This window comes from Oncorhynchus gorbuscha, unplaced genomic scaffold (assembly GCF_021184085.1).
Source record: "Oncorhynchus gorbuscha isolate QuinsamMale2020 ecotype Even-year unplaced genomic scaffold, OgorEven_v1.0 Un_scaffold_607, whole genome shotgun sequence".
NCBI classification, from domain to species: Eukaryota; Metazoa; Chordata; class Actinopteri; order Salmoniformes; family Salmonidae; genus Oncorhynchus; species Oncorhynchus gorbuscha.
In genome coordinates, this window is record NW_025745734.1 from 261,798 (window position 1) to 280,852 (window position 19,055).

The window sequence follows — 19,055 nt, forward strand, 5'->3', positions numbered from 1 at the left end:
AAGAGGAAAACCTGGTTCAGTCTGCTTTCCACCAGACACCGGGATGACAATAACCTAAAACACAAGGCCAAATCTACACTGGAGTTGCTTAGCAAGAAGACAGTGAATGTTCCTGAGTGTCCGAGTAACAGTTTTGGCTTAACTCTGCTTGAAAATCCTTGGCAAGACTTGAAAGTGGTTGTCCAGCAATGACCAACAACCAATTTGACAGAGCTTGAAGAAATATGAAAATAATAATGGGCAAATATTGTACAATCCAGGTGTGCAAAGCTCTTAGAGACTTACCCAGAAAGACTCACAGCTGTAATCACTGCCAAAGATGCTTCTAACATGTATTGACGCAGGGCTGTGAATACTTACATAAATGATATATTCCTGTATTTAATTTTCAAGACATTTGCAAAAATGTCTAAGAACATGTTTTCACTTTGTCATTACTTTGTCATATATTGTGTGTAGATGGGTGAGATTTTGTTTTTGTAATCCATGTTGAATTCAGGCTGTAGCACAACAACATGTGTAGAAAGTGAAGGGGTCTGTATACTTTCTGAAGGCATTGTACAGACACACACGTCAAATCCTCATTTCAGACAATCTGCTACACTCTTTGAAGAAGAACTGTTTTTGGTTCCAAGTAGAACCCTTTTGGGTTCCATGTAGGACCCTTTCCATAGAAGGTTCTACTTGCCCCCAGAAAGGGTTCTCTTATGGGGACAGCGGATAATCGCTTCTGATTTGATTTGATTTTATTTTATTTGGAACCATTTTATTTCTGAGAGTGACAGCAGGAAAATAGTCCTGCTGCAACAGGAAAGTACATTTATTATGTGGGTTATAATTAATGACATTTTTGGAGGGGTTGATACATTTTTCTTAAGAAGACTTTTTAACTCTCAAATACACCACAAGTTTTAAAGGTCTCCTGCAAAAGGTTGATCAAATTGAGATCCTACAGCTGTACACACACACACACACACACACACACACACACACACACACACACACACACACACACACACACACACACACACACACACACACACACACACACACACACACACACACACACACACACACACACACACACACACACACACACACACACACACACACACAGTCTTCTGCTGCCTCAGCTGGGCTCTGTCTCGGCACTAAAGATCTGGAAGTATGACTTAGCCTGGGGGTGACACTTACAGGTGTTGAAAAAAACCTATAAATCAGGTATTCCTTTGAACTGTGGATCAATATGTCACCCCCAACCACACCCCATCTCCTCCTATCTGTATGGTGGGGCAGGGAACCCCTCCTCCACCACCCCTCCCCACTGTCACAGCAAGACTAATGACATCTGTGATGATGACAGGGAGCCAGCGGCATCTTTGACAAAACATTTATCTTAACTTGGAAAAAGGAAAAACACGAATTTCTCCGACGATATATCAGTGTCTCATTGTCCTGCTGCGCACTGCAGAACTACAAGGTTTGGGTTAGAGATTAGACTCAATACACAACGAGGCTTTCACCGTAGGGAAATGAGGAGTCACTACAGAGTCGAGGTACAGTACGGTAGTGAACCACACACTCTCCTCAACACAACACACAGCACAGTTGGCCTGAATTCACTTGTCAATTCAGTCATTCATTAAGTGAATTTCAATGAATTGACTGAATCCAAAAACCGGAATGAACCCCAACCCTGATGTAGACTACACAGTACTGTTTGTTTATAGCCTGACTGACTATCTGCCTGGAGCGGAGAGTTAATACTTCCTGAGGCAGAATGAACCCCAACCCTGATGTAGACTACACAGTACTGTTTGTTTATAGCCTGACTGACTGACTATCTGCCTGGAGCGGAGAGTTAATACTTCCTGAGGCAGAATGAACCCCAACCCTGATGTAGACTACACAGTACTGTTTGTTTATAGCCTGACTGACTGACTATCTGTTTGTTTATAGCCTGGAGCGGAGAGTTAATACTTCCTGAGGCAGAATGAACCCCAACCCTGATGTAGACTACACAGTACTGTTTGTTTATAGCCTGACTGACTGACTATCTGCCTGGAGCGGAGAGTTAATACTTCCTGAGGCAGAATGAACCCCAACCCTGATGTAGACTACACAGTACTGTTTGTTTATAGCCTGACTGACTGACTATCTGCCTGGAGCGGAGAGTTAATACTTCCTGAGGCAGAATGAACCCCAACCCTGATGTAGACTACACAGTACTGTTTGTTTATAGCCTGACTGACTGACTATCTGCCTGGAGCGGAGAGTTAATACTTCCTGAGGCAGAATGAACCCCAACCCTGATGTAGACTACACAGTACTGTTTGTTTATAGCCTGACTGACTGACTATCTGCCTGGAGCGGAGAGTTAATACTTCCTGAGGCAGAATGAACCCCAACCCTGATGTAGACTACACAGTACTGTTTGTTTATAGCCTGACTGACTGACTATCTGCCTGGAGCGGAGAGTTAATACTTCCTGAGGCAGAATGAACCCCAACCCTGATGTAGTTACTATAGCCTGACTGACTGACTATCTGCCTGGAGCGAGAGTTAATAGAGTTAATACTTCCTGAGGCAGAATGAACCCCAACCCTGATGTAGACTACACAGTACTGTTTGTTTATAGCCTGACTGACTGACTATCTGCCTGGAGCAGAGAGTTAATACTTCCTGAGGCAGAATGAACCCCAACCCTGATGTAGACTACACAGTACTGTTTGTTTATAGCCTGACTGACTGACTATCTGCCTGGAGCGGAGAGTTAATACTTCCTGAGGCAGAATGAACCCCAACCCTGATGTAGACTACACAGTACTGTTTGTTTATAGCCTGACTGACTGACTATCTGCCTGGAGCGGAGAGTTAATACTTCCTGAGGCAGAACTAAAACACTTGTCTCTTCCAGAACACCACGATGGGACCAGACTATTTGTCAAGTGTACTCCCGCTCCCCCTCTCCGGCGCTCCACGTGCCACTTGTCTCATCATCACGCATACCTGCCACCATCGTTACTCGCACCTGCGCCTCATGAGACTCACCTGGACTCCATCACCTTCCTGGTTACCTCCCCTACATCGGTCCCCTTGGTTCTTCCTCAGGCGTTCGTGATTCTGCTTCTGTTTCATGTCTGTTTGCTTTTCCTGTTTCTAGTTTTGTACTATGTTCTATTTATTATGACCTTTTCACTCCCTGTATTTGCTTCCCGACTCCCAGCGTACATGTTACACTATTAGACTAGAGGATGTGTCGCAAATGGCATCCTATTATGGGCCTTGGTCAAATGTAGTGCACTACATAGGGAATAGGATGCCAGTTGGGATGCAGCCTAGAAAGTGAAGTTACAGCATACAGCATGAAGCCATTTGTCACCTGATAACATGCTGTCGATCTTTATGGAGGGGAACTTCAGAGTCATCTCATGCTTGTGCCGGTGAATCATCAGGTGGTCCTCTGTGGGGAATCGCTGTTGAGACAGTATGATTTGATTTATTTTGGGGTGAAGAAAATGGTACTGTTAAAAAAGATGAGGACAACACATGAAACAATAAATATAGTTATTTTAAAATAAAAATACCATTGTTCCAATGTGGTCCTCCTTGATAAAGAACACAACCACTCAGTTCTCTACACACACAGTCTCAAGCCTGGAGTCCAGTGGTATTCAGTGATATTTTGGATGATATTCACTAGTGTTAATTCCAGGTTAAAAAGGCATGCAGAGACAGTTAAAGGAATACTGCACTCCAGGAACACATTCCTGTGAGTGTTGTGGTTGTCTATGATCACAGAGTAAGAAAACATGTAGTAGTCGATCATCTTCATGTCCCTGCATGTGGACAAAATACCTGAGAGGTTAACACTGAACATACGGTATGAAAAGGAGTTTATAAAGTCTAGAATGACTTCTCTATAATCTATACCTTATTTTTATTTAACTAGGCAAGTTAGTGAAGAACAAATTCTCATTTACAATGACAGCCTACCCCGGCCAAACCCTCCCCTAACACGGACCAATTGTGCACCGCCCTATGGGACTCCCAATCACGGCCGGTTGTGATACAGCCCGGGATCAAACCCAGGTCTGTAGTGACGCCTCTAGCACTGCGATTCAGTGCCTTAGACCGCTGCACCACTCGGGAGGCCCAAAGCCTTACTTCAATATAAAATAGGACAATACATATTTGATCTTCACACTTCACCTCTACTGTGCATCCTAACAAAAGGGTGACAGACCTTATTATGAACCATTATTCTGTGGTGTTTTTCTGCAGCAAAAAGCTCCTTTCTTTACAGCTGGAGTTGGACTGGAAGTGGGTGCTATTCTGTTTTCTCCTGATGTGTGACGCAGCACCGTGCTTTTCAGGCTCCCTCTTCAACCTCTTCTTCATGTTACAGGCACTCACACACCAACATGCACGAGCACACATACACACAAAAACACACACATAAGCAGTGGTGTAAAGTACCGAAGTAAAAATACTTTAAAGTACTACTTAAGTCGTTTTGGTGGGTATCTGTACTTTACTATTTATATTTTTGCAAACTTTTACTTTTACTTCACTACATTCCTAAAGAAAATAATCTACTTTTTACTCCATATATTTAGCCTGACACCCAAAAGTACTCATTTTGAATGATTAGCAGGACAGGAAATGGTCTAATTCTCACACTTATCAAGAGGACATCCCTGGTCATCCCTACTGCCTCTGATCTGACGGACTCACTAAACAGAGATCATCCCTGGTCATCACGACTGCCTCTGATCTGACGGACTCACTAAACAGAGAACATCCCTGGTCATCCCTACTGCCTCTGATCTGACGGACTCACTAAACAGATATCATCCCTGGTCATCCCTACTGCCTCTGATCTGGCTGACTCACTAAACAGAGATCATCCCTGTTCATCCCGACTGCCTCTGATCTGGCTGACTCACTAAACACAAATGCTTCATTTGTAAATGATGTCCGAGTGTTGGAGCGTGCTCCTGGCTATAGGTAAATGATGTCTGAGTGTTGGAGTGTGCCCCTGGCTATAGGTAAATGATGTCTGAGTGTTGGAGTGTGCCCCTGGCTATAGGTAAATGATGTCTGAGTGTTGGAGCGTGCTCCTGGCTATAGGTAAATGATGTCTGAGTGTTGGAGTGTGCCCCTGGCTATAGGTAAATGATGTCTGAGTGTTGGAGCGTGCCCCTGGCTATAGGTAAATGATGTCTGAGTGTTGGAGCGTGCCCCTGGCTATAGGTAAATGATGTCTGAGTGTTGGAGTGTGCCCCTGGCTATAGGTAAATGATGTCTGAGTGTTGGAGCGTGCCCCTGGCTATAGGTAAATGATGTCTGAGTGTTGGAGTGTGCCCCTGGCTATAGGTAAATGATGTCTGAGTGTTGGAGTGTGCCCCTGGCTATAGGTAAATGATGTCTGATTGTTGGAGTGTGGCCCTGGCTATAGGTAAATTATGTCTGAGTGTTGGAGTGGTGCTCCTGGCTATAGGTAAATGATGTCTGAGTGTTGGAGTGTGCTCCTGGCTATAGGTAAATGATGTCTGAGTGTTGGTGTGTGCTCCTGGCTATAGGTAAATGATGTCTGAGTGTTGGAGTGTGCTCCTGGCTATAGGTAAATGATGTCTGAGTGTTGGAGTGTGCTCCTGGCTATAGGTAAATGATGTCTGAGTGTTGGAGTGTGCTCCTGGCTATAGGTAAATGATGTCTGAGTGTTGGAGCGTGCCCCTGGCTATAGGTAAATGATGTCTGAGTGTTGGAGTGGTGCCCCTGGCTATAGGTAAATGATGTCTGAGTGTTGGAGTGTGCTCCTGGCTATAGGTAAATGATGTCTGAGTGTTGGAGCGTGCCCCTGGCTATAGGTAAATGATGTCTGAGTGTTGGAGCGTGCCCCTGGCTATAGGTAAATGATGTCTGAGTGTTGGAGTGTGCCCCTGGCTATAGGTAAATGATGTCTGAGTGTTGGAGCGTGCCCCTGGCTATAGGTAAATGATGTCTGAGTGTTGGAGCGTGCCCCTGGCTATAGGTAAATGATGTCTGAGTGTTGGAGCGTGCCCCTGGCTATAGGTAAATGATGTCTGAGTGTTGGAGCGTGCCCCTGGCTATAGGTAAATGATGTCTGAGTGTTGGAGTGGTGCCCCTGGCTATAGGTAAATGATGTCTGAGTGTTGGAGTGGTGCCCCTGGCTATCCATGTGCCATCTGGTTTGCTTAATATACACAATTTGAAATGGTTTATACTTTCACTTTTCAGACTTAAGTATATTTTAGCAACTCCATTTACTTTTGAAACTTACGTAAGTATATTTAAAACCAAATACTTTTAGACTTTTACTCAAGTAATATTTTACTGGATGAATTTCACTTGAGTCCTTTTCTATTAAGGTTCCTTTACTTTTATTCAAGTATGACAATTGAGTACTTTTTCCACCACTGCACATAAGTGTGCACACACTCACACACGCTCCCTCACAAACACACATACACCGACGTGTGTCGACACACTCACCTGAGAACAGCCAGGGGCACTGCACACAAACGGCCTTTCCTGCTCAGAGTTCATCACTCTCACCAACTCCTCATAAGTCTACAAACAATGAGAGAGAGAGAGAGAGAGAGAGAGAGAGAGAGAGAGAGAGAGAGAGAGAGAGAGAGAGAGAGAGAGAGAGAGAGAGAGAGAGAGAGAGAGAGAAGAGAGAGAGAGAAAGAGAAAGAGAGAAATAGAGAAATAGAGAAATAGAGAGCAAGGAGAGTTTAGCTCCCAGCTCACATCAAGACATAGACATCTCTTTCTTTCATTGAGTCGTTCTAGATGACTCTATTTATTGATGTTGTGGCCTAAAAATAGCAGGCTTCATGGTTATTTTCAGTCTTAAACATAGAAAATATAGTATTCCATTCCCTCCTGGCAGTAGCCTACAGTCAGGTGTTCATTACTTCACACAGAGAGTGACAGGACGCTCTGTGTGAAAAGAGCTGTTGCAGATTCAAGGCAGGGCCCAGCCTGGTCTCTATGACCAGGGATACGTCTCACATGGCACCCTATTCCCTATAGGGCCCTGGGCTCTAGTCAAAAGTAGTGTAATATTTGCAATTTGGAATATAGGCTGGGTGGTAGTGGGAGTTCTATTTCTGAGAAAGAAAACAAGTAGGAGGCCATTACGATGCAGAAAATTTTACAGATTAGACTAGAGTTTACAACACATATAATAGTAGCAGCAGATTAGACTAGATTCTACAACACATATAGTAGGAGGAGACATTAGACTAGAGTTTAACAACACATATAATAGTAGGAGCAGATTAGACTAGATTCTACAACACATATAGTAGGAGCAGATTAGACTAGATTCTACAACACATATAATAGTAGGAGACATTAGACTAGAGTTTAACAACACATATAATAGTAGGAGCAGATTAGACTAGATTCTACAACACATATAATAGTAGAAGACATTAGACTAGATTCTACAACACATATAATAGTAGGAGACATTAGACTAGATTCTACAACACATATAATAGTAGGAGAGATTAGACTAGAGTTTACAACACATATAATAGTAGGAGAGATTAGACTAGATTCTACAACACATATAATAGTAGGAGCAGATTAGACTAGATTCTACAACACATATAATAGTAGGAGCAGATTAGACTAGAGTTTACAACACATATAATAGTAGGAGCAGATTAGACTAGATTCTACAACACATATAATAGTAGGAGCAGATTAGACTAGATTCTACAACACATATAATAGTAGGAGCACATTAGACTAGATTCTACAACACATATAATAGTAGGAGCAGATTAGACTAGATTCTACAACACATATAATAGTAGGAGAGATTAGACTAGAGTTTACAACACATATAATAGTAGGAGACATTAGACTAGATTCTACAACACATATAATAGTAGGAGACATTAGACTAGATTCTACAACACATATAATAGTAGGAGACATTAGACTAGAGTTTACAACACATATAATAGTAGGAGACATTAGACTAGAGTTTACAACACATATAATAGTAGGAGACATTAGACTAGATTCTACAACACATATAATAGTAGGAGCAGATTAGACTAGATTCTACAACACATATAATAGTAGGAGCAGATTAGACTAAAGTCTACAAAACATCAGCACGCATTTAACTACTATTTCCAGGAATGACTATTTCCAGGAATGACGTGACCACTGGGACTTCATGTTTTATTCAGACTAGAGGTTCTACGTCTCACTAAGTCTTATAACAGTCTAACCTCTACTGTCTTATAACCAACCCCTCCACCCTCAGAACCTTGCCTGACCATTCAGCCCTCTGGGAGACTAGAGCCTAACAGCTTTACTGCCTAGTGTTTAGCCTGTGAGGGGGATAAAAATGTTAAAGACGCTTTACATTTTTATTTTAGCTAGAAATCATGTTTTGTCATTGATTAGTGAGCAGGCGCCCTCGTTCTTTGAAAATGAAAATGGGTGGGATATGTTAAAACCAAATGAATCCACGGAGAAGCACTCCTACGATAAAGCCTAACACAAATGACTCTTCAAATGTACGCACAGACCACCGTATTAGGCCGGGATTCAATCCAACTGCTCATTCTCCACAACAGTAAATGCTGTATATATCGGTTCAATAGGAAATGGCCTTTAAAAGCCACATTTTCCACCATGTGTGATCTGACTGAATCCCACCCCCAAACATTTTTGTGTCTCTCTATTTGAATCAACTAAACATTTGAGCTAAGGCCACACATGACTTGTTTAGCATGAATACATTCATACATGATTAGCATGTGTGATTTTTAAAAAACCTGTACAGACTATTTCCTCTAACAAAGTCAAAACATTCAAATGGCGTGTAAAGTTAACCAGAGCCTTTTTTCTTACAGGCTACATCTGTGGCAAAGCCTGCTGGGAAAGGTCTGGACAGGGTCCCTCTGACAGAGGGCAAGGAGGTCTGGGTCTCTATCTCTCCCTCCTCTCTTTCTCCCTCTCGCTCTCTCCCTCCTCTCTTTCTATCCTTCTCTCTCCTCTCTCTGTCTGTCTCCCGTGCTTCTCTCTCTTTCTCCCTCATCACGTTTTTCTCCTTCTCTCCTTCCCCCTCTCTCTCGCTACCTCTCTCTCTCTCTCCCCCATTCTTCTCTCTCTCTGTCTCCCATTCTTCTCTCTCTCTCTCTCTCTCTCTCTCTCTCTCTCTCTCTCTCTCTCTCTCTCTCTCTCTCTCTCTCTCTCTCTCTCTCTCTCCCGTCACTCTCTCTTTCTCTCTCTCGTCCTTCACCTGTTCTGTTTCTATTCATAACAAAGTCTCAAAGATAAACATGCTCCATCATCTCTGAACATGCATGGGCAACATGACTGATATTTTCACCACTCGCTGAAATATGACAATCACTTTACTACCTTAAACAACACTTTTCAGAGCAACAGCAACAACCTTATCCATCAATTGTTATCTAATTGTACACTTAGTGAGCCTTGGCCACTCCAAGACAAAGAAGCAGACTCTCCACATACTGTAGGTATAATACTGGTGATAGATTATCCACATACTGTAGGTATAATACTGGTAGTAGACTCTCCGCATACTGTAGGTATAATACTGGTAGTAGACTCTCCACATACTGTAGGTATAATACTGGTAGTAGACTCTCAACATACTGTAGGTATAATACTGGTAGTAGACTCTCAACATACTGTAGGTATAATACTGGTAGTAGACTCTCAACATACTGTAGGTATAATACTGGTAGTAGACTCTCCGCATACTGTAGGTATAATACTGGTAGTAGACTCTCCACATACTGTAGGTATAATACTGGTAGTAGACTCTCCACATACTGTAGGTATAATACTGGTAGTAGACTCTCCACATACTGTAGGTATAATACTGGTGGTAGACTCTCCACATACTGTAGGTATAATACTGGTAGTAGATTCTCCACATACTGTAGGTATAATACTGGTGGTAGATTATCTACATACTGTAGGTATAATACTGGTAGTAGACTCTCCACATACTGTAGGTATAATACTGGTAGTAGACTCTCCACATACTGTAGGTATAATACTGGTAGTAGACTCTCCACATACTGTAGGTATAATACTGGTAGTAGACTCTCCACATACTGTATGTATAATACTGGTAGTAGACTCTCCACATACTGTAGGTATAATACTGGTAGTAGACTCTCCACATACTGTAGGTATAATACTGGTAGTAGACTCTCCACATACTGTAGGTATAATACTGGTAGTAGACTCTCCACATACTGTAGGTATAATACTGGTAGTAGACTCTCCACATACTGTAGGTATAATACTGGTAGTAGACTCTCCACATACTGTAGGTATAATACTGGTAGTAGACTCTCCACATACTGTAGGTATAATACTGGTAGTAGATTCTCCACATACTGTAGGTATAATACTGGTGGTAGACTCTCCACATACTGTAGGTATAATACTGGTAGTAGATTCTCCACATACTGTAGGTATAATACTGGTGGTAGACTCTCCACATACTGTAGGTATAATACTGGTAGTAGATTCTCCACATACTGTAGGTATAATACTGGTGGTAGACTCTCCACATACTGTAGGTATAATACTGGTAGTAGACTCTCCACATACTGTAGGTATAATACTGGTAGTAGACTCTCCACATACTGTAGGTATAATACTGGTAGTAGACTCTCCACATACTGTAGGTATAATACTGGTAGTAGACTCTCCACATACTGTAGGTATAATACTGGTGGTAGACTCTCCACATACTGTAGGTATAATACTGGTAGTAGACTCTCCACATACTGTAGGTATAATACTGGTAGTAGACTCTCCACATACTGTAGGTATAATACTGGTAGTAGACTCTCCACATACTGTAGGTATAATACTGGTAGTAGACTCTCCACATACTGTAGGTATAATACTGGTAGTAGACTCTCCACATACTGTAGGTATAATACTGGTGGTAGACTCTCCACATACTGTAGGTATAATACTGGTAGCCCAGATATAATTTAAAAAAGATTGGACTGAACAGCAAGATCCATTCTCTAACCTGGATACTTACAATTCATCAAGCTTTGTTCACTAAGTAGAACTCTTCTCACAGTATTATCAACAACTTAAACTAGTCCATCAAGTGTTTGACAATGTGATTTGGCTCATGTTCCAAAACCTTTTCTCCAAATGTCAATCAGAAAACGCCAAGACTAACATTCAAAGAGAAACATTTTCTATTCCATTTCCACACATTAGGCCTATACTTTATTCCCGAGTCATTACCAGAATATGAAATATGATTGGTTTGAGGCTTTTCCTTCAGAAATATATCAACTCAACACGTTGAAAAGGAAATTAAAACCATAATACGCATAAAACACTGAAACAAGGGCTCCATGTAAGCCCCAGTGAGTTGTCCCAATTGCTACTCTCGCCTCTAAATCGCCAGAGCACAACGCCTTTTCCCTTCAATGGGGCACTTGGCTTTTATTTGATATAGATGTTTTAGTTTAGCAGAGGAAATTTGGTTACACTTTACATTAACTGGGTCCCGATGTGAGAGAGGGGACGGATTAGTGAGCGGAGTACGATTTCAATGGGGACCAGGGAACGAACTCTTCAGGTAGGGCACATATTACAATTCAAACAGTATGGTGTGTGTGTGTGTGTTCGGTGTGTGTATGTTCGGTGTGTGTGTGTGTGTCTGTTCAGTTTGTGTGTGTGTGTTCAGTGTGTGTGTTCGGTGTGTGTATGTTCGGTGTGTGTGTGTGTTCAGTGTGTGTGTGTGTGTTCAGTGTGTGTGTTCGACGTGGGGGTGGGGGGGCCTTCAACAGTGCAGGTTCATGGTGGGATCACAGCGATCCCTGAGGCGAGGAACACGGCTTGCTCAAACAATGCTGTATGTGCTGTGAACTCCTCATATAGGCCCTATAGTATGCTGTACACACACAGCACAGAGGGGCCCCTGAGAGGCAACCCTCAATCACTGTCAATCACCACCTCTCAGTCCCTGCACGGTGTCTAAACTGTGTGTGTGTGTGTGTGTGTGTGTGTGTGTGTGTGTGTGTGTGTGTGTGTGTGTGTGTGTGTGTGTGTGTGTGTGTGTGTGTGTGTGTGTGTGTGTGTGTGTGTGTGTGTGTGTGTGTGTGTGTGTGTGTGTGTGTGTGTGTGTGTGTGTGTGTGTGTGTGTGTGTGTGTGTGTGTGTGTGTGTGTGTGTGTGTGTGTGTGTGTGTACATTTCCAACAAGCATAGTGACACCTCCACCCCAGGGCTTCACCAGTCAACACACTCACATCCACATTGAGGACAACAAGGTGTTAACTAACGCTGAGCTGTGGAGGGGCCCGGCATAATACACACTCAGCCACAGGGCCTTTCTACACTACCACAATACCTGGAGTCAGATCGGCCTTTATTATAGAGGGGACTGTGATTGTGTGGACGGTGTCACTCACGGCAAATTGTACGAATCACCCTCTTTATAATCATGTTATTAGAGTTTGTTTTATAAAAGTAGGCTATTCAAAAACAACAAAAAATCTCATAAAAATACAAACATTTTTTAAATTTAGCAGACGCTCTTTTCTAGAGCAACTTGATACATTTATGCACTTTCTCCCCATACCTGTCCCCTGTGGGAATCGAACCCACAACCGTGGTGTTGCAAGCACCACACTCTACCAACAGAGCGACATAGGACCCTAACTAACCCAAAGTATAATATGTAAAATCATGAGGATTATAACATCACATCTTAATCTATACCTAGTTAAATAGACTCAAAACTGGAAAGTGGTTGAATTTACAGCTGGTCAAAAGCACACATATAGTGGTGTATACATGTTGTATTCACTTAACTACATTGATTACTTAATTAGTTGACTTAGATTATTAAGTAAATGTTTCACTCTGTGTTACTGTGTTCATTATTTTATACCAATGTGTTGATCATGGTAGCTGATCTATGGTGACAGATTTGATGAATATCTTCATATATAAAAATTCAATTAGAAATAAACACATTTTTAAGAAGTATACTTCAGTCTACTCTCCGTCTAGTGTTAGATGTATTTTTTAGATATATATACCCACTATCGGGCTTCAAACACAAGGACATTCGCTAAGAAATAATTATTCTGTCATTTTTTTCCAGTCGTACCTCCATCAGTCAGAACAGTTATATTAAGTAGGCCTACATTCCAGCACACTCTCTTTCCCTCGCTTCTACTGGTCTTATAACGATTATTTTTTATTTTAAGTTAAGTGCCTCAAATAATTTGGGTCATGTTCTTTTTAATTTAGGCTATTTAATACGAGTTTTTATTTGATTTATGAAGATGGATTCAGCAGATATTATAATGTTGTACATGAATCATATTTAGTTAAACCACAAACTCAATAATAATTATTATTAACACTGTCATCATCGTCATCGATAGTGAATAGTAATTGCAGAAGAGAGGCACCCAGGTAAATTTAGAGAGAGAATGTTTGATCATTATAGGCTACAATAATAATAAAAAACTGGAAACTGACAAACGGAGAATGGTTCGCCATCATTTAAATTCAATGACAATCTAATCATAAGATTAAAACATATTTTTATACCGCAGGCACTTAACGTAAAGTGTGCCCAGTCAGCAGAACTCCTCTGAAACCTTCAATTGCTCGGCGGCGGTTAATCAAATAGCGACTGCTGGCCTGCAGAATGACGTAATGTTTCGGTTAGATTACTCTTCAAAATGAACAGTATTATAGGCTACCACAGTATCATAAACATATATTGGTATTATGGATGGAATGACAGCTCCTCTTTAGCTACTTTTACCGTTGTCGAGGACGTGACCGTTTGTAAACTGCGTCCGCGTCCCGTCCCGCAGTCCAGTTTGACACACAGGACAACGTCTAGAAGTGGGCTGCATCCATCCATGGGACAGGGGGACAATGTTGCAAAGCACTGCAAACTTCAGAATCATTAAAAATATTACTTTGTAAAGCTCTAGATGTTTTTTAATAAGTCGACACGTATAGCCCAGGCTGTGTCAGTACTTGCTGTTGATAACCATTGCCAATTCATTCCTCCAAATATTATCTTTAGTAATTGCGCGCCATAGGCTACCCTGCACTGGCACATCACTGGATACTACACATAGCTAACCTACTCACACATCCAGTTTGTGGGGTAAATTACTATGGTAGCTAGAAGCAACCGCTCTGACAGCTCGCGAGCAGAGAGCAACACTTGACATCTCTGCTCAACTTCAACAACATTCAACAGTCAGTCCACGCGCGTCCTGACACTTCTAAATATTGTACCGAGATGGCAAGCCTGTCACTATACGAGTAAATAACGGACTTAAACACATTTCTGCACATAATACAATATGCACGAGACAACAGAATATAATATTCAAAAAAATCTGTAGAGCGCCGCAGCATTCTGTTGATGCGATTCTCTGAGCAACTTGTCACATCAACTGAAGTGAAAAGAAATAACAATGCAGCTGAACAAAACGAAATTAACAATCCATAATTGCATGTTTATAATTTACTGTGGTGGAAAGCAATTATTTTAACTTACCAAACAAGTGTAGAAAATACGCAACAGACTCTCAGAAGGAACCACGTTGGACTGAGAAAAGATTACAATACGTTCTATTTAGAGAAGCATTACATCACCCCTCGGTGACGTCACGTGGGATTCCTGAACTTCTGAATCATCGTGGTCCGCTTGGAGGCGGACTGTTGGGGCGAGCAAGGCAGAGTTTGCAAATGCACATAGGGTACGTATGGCACAAAACTGACAGGGTACACCATTATCAACGTGCACCAATACTTATTGAAAGGCTACCTTATACAAATGGGTATTCACCTCTTGTTAGCAAAACTGATCAGCCGGAATAGTGGCTGCTTTTAACATGGTAAATAAAGTTTACATTTGAAATTGATATTTAATGATTTAATATACAGTAGTATAGTAGACCGATAGCAATTTGATTCATCTCCACTTACCCAAGTTCACAAACACAAGAAAGTTAGCCTTGAATAGCAGACTTGGACCTTGTTTTGGAGAGAGCGCAAGAGAGAAAGAGAGAGAGAGATAGAGATAGAAAGAGAGAAGAGGGAGAAAGAAAGCTAGACAGAGGGAGAGAGTTTATTTAACTTTTGTTTATTATCTATTTCACTTGCTTTGGCAATGTTAACATATGTTTCCCATGCCAATAAAGCACTTGAATTGAATTGAATAGAGAGAGAATGTTCTCCTCTCTCCATCCTCTACCTCTTAATAATGAATAATCATGCTGCTGCCTTGAGTAAATAAATAATTGGAGGCATTATATCGACCTCTAAGTGTTGGATTTAAGAGATGCTGTTACACAGACAAAGAACAAGTGAGATATTTTTCCAGAAGTAATGCTAGGTAGGCCATAGAGGTAATGTGATGCAGGGGAAATCAAGGACAGACAAAACATCATCCTGGTTCTACCATCAAATTAAACAACAATTTGTCTGTAGAACATCATCCTGGTTCTACCATCAAATTAAACAACAATTTGTCTGTAGAACATCCTCCTGGTTCTACCATCAAACTAAACAAACTTAACAACCATCTGTCTGTAGAACATCATCCTGGTTCTACCATCAAACTAAACAAACTAAACAACCATCTGTCTGTAGAACATCCTCCTGGTTCTACCATTAAACTAAACAAACTAAACAACCATCTGTCTGTAGAACATCATCCTGGTTCTACCATCAAACTCAACAAACTAAACAACCATCTGTCTGTAGAACATCATCCTGGTTCTACCATCAAACTAAACAAACTAAACAACCATCCGTCTGTAGAACATCCTCCTGGTACTACCATTAAACTAAACAACCATCCGTCTGTAGAACATCCTCCTGGTTCTACCCTTAAACTAAACAAACTAAACAACCATCTGTCTGTAGAACATCATCCTGGTTCTACCATTAAACTAAACAACCATCCGTCTGTAGAACATCCTCCTGGTTCTACCATTAAACTAAACAAACTAAACAACCATCCGTCTGTAGAACATCCTCCTGGTTCTACCATTAAACTAAACAAACTAAACAACCATCTGTCTGTAGAACATCCTCCTTGTTCTACCATTAAACTAAACAAACTAAACAACCATCCGTCTGTAGAACATCCTCCTGGTTCTACCATTAAACTAAACAAACTAAACAACCATCTGTCTGTAGAACATCCTCCTGGTTCTACCATTAAACTAAACAAACTAAACAACCATCCGTCTGTAGAACATCCTCCTGGTTCTACCATCAAACTCAACAAACTAAACAACCATCTGTTTGTAGAACATCCTCCTGGTTCTAACATTAAACTAAACAAACTAAACAACCATCTGTCTGTAGAACATCATCCTGGTTCTACCATTAAACTAAACAACCATCTGTCTGTAGAACATCATCCTGGTTCTACCATTAAACTAAACAAACTAAACAACCATCCGTCTGTAGAACATCATCCTGGTTCTACCATTAAACTAAACAACCATCTGTCTGTAGAACATCCTCCTGGTTCTACCATCAAACTAAACAAACTAAACAACCATCTGTCTGTAGAACTCATACAGACTCTTTCTATCTATGGCACTTCTCCATGTTTATTTCAGGGGGTGGTTTATGCACACATTAAATGGATGACAGACAAGAGAGGTGCTTAGTGATGGATATGGACAAATGAATTGCCTGTCACCTGTACAATGATCATCCCTTCTCCCTAATTCTGTCACTATCTTAGATACGGTCATGTTTCCAGACAGAGCAGTGTTATGTTTCCTCTACTCTGGTATTATTTATTTCAGTTGTTAATGTAGGAGCCAGGAGGATAGTTAAATCATGCCATGATCTTGAGTCTTATTCATGCAACTGTTTGTAGCTATCCTACATATCATCACTTCATCCTCTGAATTCCACTTAGCATTTTTCTTTAGAATGTGACATAGGCCTAAAGAGACATGAAATGTGATGACATGCAATATTGTCTTTAAAAAAAGAGTCTACAGACAGCCCTCCCTAACAGTGTATCATGAGTTATTATAATCATAATGTAATTTAATAGAAAGGCCATTAAACAATGTAACCACCACTACTACCACCACCAGGATCATTGAAATTTAAGCCTCAGTTAAAATGTACCAAAAAAATAAAACAGACATCTGGATGGTGAAAAATCATGCAGGTTGGAGGTTATTGTGACTTGCTGGTGGCGGCTTGTAGGCTGGGCTGGACTGGGGCCCTGGGCTGGACTGGGGGGCTGGGCTGGACTGCTATGCTGGGGGCTGGGATGCTGGGCTGGACTGCTAGGCTGGGGGCTGGGATGCTGGGCTGGACTGCTAGGCTGGGGGCTGGGATGCTGGGCTGGACTGCTAGGCTGGGGGCTGGGATGCTGGGCTGGACTGCTAGGCTGGGGGCTTGGAGGCTGGGGGCTGGGAAGCTGTGGGCTGGGGGCCTGGGCGGCTGGGCTGGGGGCTGGGAGCTGGGCTGGGGGGCTGGGAGGCTGGGCTGGGGAGCTGGGAGGCTGGGCTGGGGAGATGGGGGGCTGGGGAGCTGGGAGACTGGGCTGGGAGACTGGGCTGGGGAGCTGGGAGGCTGGGCTGGGGAGCTGGGAGACTGGGCTGGGAGGCTGGCTGGGGAGCTGGGGGGCTGGGCTGGGGAGCTGGGAGACTGGGCTGGGGAGCTGGGAGACTGGGCTGGGGAGCTGGGAGACTGGGCTGGGGAGCTGGGAGGCTGGGCTGGGGAGCTGGGGGGCTGGGCTGGGCTGGGGAGCTGGGAGACTGGGCTGGGGAGCTGGGAGGCTGGGCTGGGGAGCTGGGAGGCTGGGCTGGGCTGGGGAGCTGGGAGACTGGGCTGGCTGGGTGTGATGTCTTCCCTCCTCCCCTCTCCTCCTCTCCTCTGTCCCAGCCTGGGGATTAATGACTGTCTCCTCTCCTCCTCTCCTCTGTCCCAGCCTGGGGATTAATGACTGTCTCCTCTCCTCAAAGAGAGAGAGATGTTTACCACTGCACCGTGTCGTCCAGGACGGACCAGCCAGACACAGGCAGCAGCATTAAGAGGTCTCTGTCACAGAAACAGTAACGGCGACTGAAAGGCCTCCATAACTCAGGAACCTCTCCCGCCTGGCTCCTTTAAGAAGAGCTTTAATCAACGTTTATGACACCCCTTTGTCCTTTATTGCCTATATATTTCCAGAACAATCCAAACATCATATCCCCAGAGAACGGGACTATTAACGGTAAAAGAGGCATACAGTGAGGGGTCGTTGACCTCCACTAAAGGAGATTTGATCTATATTGTACAGGACGTGGTTCTATCCTTTGTCCTCCTCCTCCTCCTCCTGAATGTGTGCTTTGCTTTCCACAGTGCTTTTGAATGGGATCACCTTGGAAAGGTTTCTTAGTGCACGCCCCTATGAAGACAGTGGTGTACTGTACTGTTTAATACCTGGGCAGGGCTGTGGATGGCTTCTCTGTTTGATCTTGTTGATGGAATGTTACAGTGTCAGGGTGTTTACCTCTTACCATACCTTGGGAAATGATGGCTGGTTTGTGCCTGCAGGGCTGGAAACATTGGCGTTAGGCTTTATGTAATACTGTAATGCACTACATAGCCTTTCCTCTGTACAGTCCCTCAATATGGCAAAGGCTACATCCCAATGGCGCCATATTCCCTTTAAAGTGCACTAATTTTGACCAGAGCCCAGGTCAAATGTAGCACACGACATAGAGAAAGGGGGCCATTTGGGATGGAGACAATGCCTGTCTTAGGCAGAGCCAGGCATTTACCTGTTACTGTAATACTACATAGGCCTACATATTATATTTAATGCATCATCTGTAGCTACGTTGATGTTGACTAATGTCTCGGTGCGCTGCAAAGGTACAAAGCGAGGGAATTTTTATGTCCCGACAATAGAAGGTTATGATATGAGAATGTCATGTTTATTATATATTATTATATATTAGGAAGACAT

At 42.6% G+C, this 19,055-nt stretch overlaps 2 protein-coding genes across 3 annotated transcripts in view; both read right to left on the reverse strand.

Moving 5' to 3' along the window:
* creb5b (cAMP responsive element binding protein 5b) overlaps positions 1–14,740 on the reverse strand; it is a 111,246-nt gene extending 96,506 nt beyond the window's left edge. Inside the window, exons 1-3 of one of the 2 annotated variants that reach the window (XM_046334841.1) lie at positions 14,616–14,740; positions 6,520–6,597; positions 3,383–3,476 (exon numbers count right to left, since the gene is read on the reverse strand). In XM_046334841.1, the coding sequence (XP_046190797.1) occupies positions 3,383–3,476; positions 6,520–6,573 (148 nt within the window). In that variant the 5' untranslated portion in view covers positions 6,574–6,597; positions 14,616–14,740. The remainder of the gene's footprint in view (positions 1–3,382; positions 3,477–6,519; positions 6,598–14,615) is intronic. The other variant, XM_046334842.1, reaches the window with a different exon arrangement.
* Positions 14,741–17,272: 2,532 nt separating this feature from the next.
* Positions 17,273–18,132, reverse strand: LOC124019475 (vegetative cell wall protein gp1-like). The gene is made up of 2 exons (XM_046334823.1): positions 18,083–18,132; positions 17,273–17,741 (listed from the first exon to the last, which is right to left on the reverse strand). The coding sequence occupies exons 1-2, from the start codon at positions 18,130–18,132 to the stop codon at positions 17,273–17,275; spliced, it is 519 nt and encodes a 172-aa protein (XP_046190779.1).
* Positions 18,133–19,055: the final 923 nt, after the last annotated feature.